At 39.7% G+C, this 1,289-nt stretch overlaps 1 protein-coding gene across 1 annotated transcript; it reads left to right on the top strand.

Moving 5' to 3' along the window:
• The first annotated feature begins 462 nt into the window (after window positions 1–462).
• On the top strand, window positions 463–1,059 carry LOC140136475 (uncharacterized). Its single transcript, XM_072158196.1, has one exon. The coding sequence runs from the start codon at window positions 463–465 to the stop codon at window positions 1,057–1,059; it is 597 nt and encodes a 198-aa protein (XP_072014297.1).
• The last annotated feature ends 230 nt before the right edge of the window (window positions 1,060–1,289 follow it).

The raw sequence follows: 1,289 nt of genomic DNA, 5'->3' as shown, positions 1-1,289 counted from the left end.
CGTGGTTTACTTCGCGAGGGCAGCTTTAGCTGCCCGAGCGAAGTAAACCACGCAGACGCGCCGGACGCGAGTTGTTAAACGGTGATGAACAACGGTGAAACATGATTGAATCCCTTTCAACAACGAAAAGAAGCTAAAGATCGTATAATTCACGATTATTTCACGGGGAAATGTCAGTTAATCATTGTCACTAAAGCCTTACAAAAACTTCGATGATTTCTCTGTTAATACCATCAATAAAACTACAGAATAAAACGGCAAAATTTAGCCGCTATCTGAAAATACTGAATTCAACTTGTAAGCTTGCATACGCACAAAGGTTCCAGGCATGACGAATTTTACGCGCTCTCGCGTAACGCGTAGTCTCGCTCGCGTTCGCGTATACTCTACAGTAAAAGTGTGGATTCATCACGGATTAACAACGGTTGGCTCCTGTACAAAGGTATAGGAGGAGTTGTTGAAATGTCTATCACACCATTCTTAAGTGTGTATTATAAACAACTTGGTTTATCGCCATTTCGTATTGGACTGGCAACATTTGTTTCATATGTTGGAGTTACACTATTCACACCTGTCATTGGAGTACTGGCAGATAGGTATCGAAGTCACAAAATCATCAAAGTATTCCTGGGGACCGTCTGGATCTTAAGTGGTATAATTATCGGGTTTGCTATTTCACCAAAGCAAATTGGGTCATGCGAACAAATTCTTATAACCAATCAACAATCGATTCGATGCGATGCAAGCATTGGGCATTCACGAACTGATATATCATTTGGTATTTTTGAACTATTTGGAAACAACACGTACTATTGTGGTGTAAACATCACACAGAATACTTCATATGCGTCGAACAGGGGTTGGATGTATGAGCAAGAAAGTATGGACACAACATTTTATTTGATTGTGACTTTCACTAGTCTTCTTATTACTACATTTCATCCGATGCTTAGTATCGCTGATGCAGAAGCAATAAATGCTTTAGAAGATACTGGAAAAGACATAGCTGATTATGGACAGCAGAGGGCTTTCGGTTCCCTTGGCTGGGGATTTGCGTGAGTATATATTTACAGGCTTTTCAAAATGATTGGTATCCATCTGCATCCAGGAATTATGGACAATACTACCACATCAAAATGTAACATAGGCACTGCCTTATTTACATACGTTCAGAAAACTATATATCCTGGACATTGCAAGAGGATTCAATATTGCACAGTCAAGAAGCAGGCTTGTGAATAAACACCAAAAACTGATGGGTACTAATCATTTAGATACAACTGGTAGAC

Source organism: Amphiura filiformis, chromosome 16, assembly GCF_039555335.1.
Source record: "Amphiura filiformis chromosome 16, Afil_fr2py, whole genome shotgun sequence".
NCBI classification, from domain to species: Eukaryota; Metazoa; Echinodermata; class Ophiuroidea; order Amphilepidida; family Amphiuridae; genus Amphiura; species Amphiura filiformis.
This window is presented reverse-complemented; position numbering and strand designations above follow the sequence as displayed.

Coding starts and splice junctions, on each gene's coding strand:
- LOC140136475 (XM_072158196.1), top strand. CDS start 463: ATGTCTATCACACCATTCTTAAGTGTGTATTATAAACAACTTGGTTTA.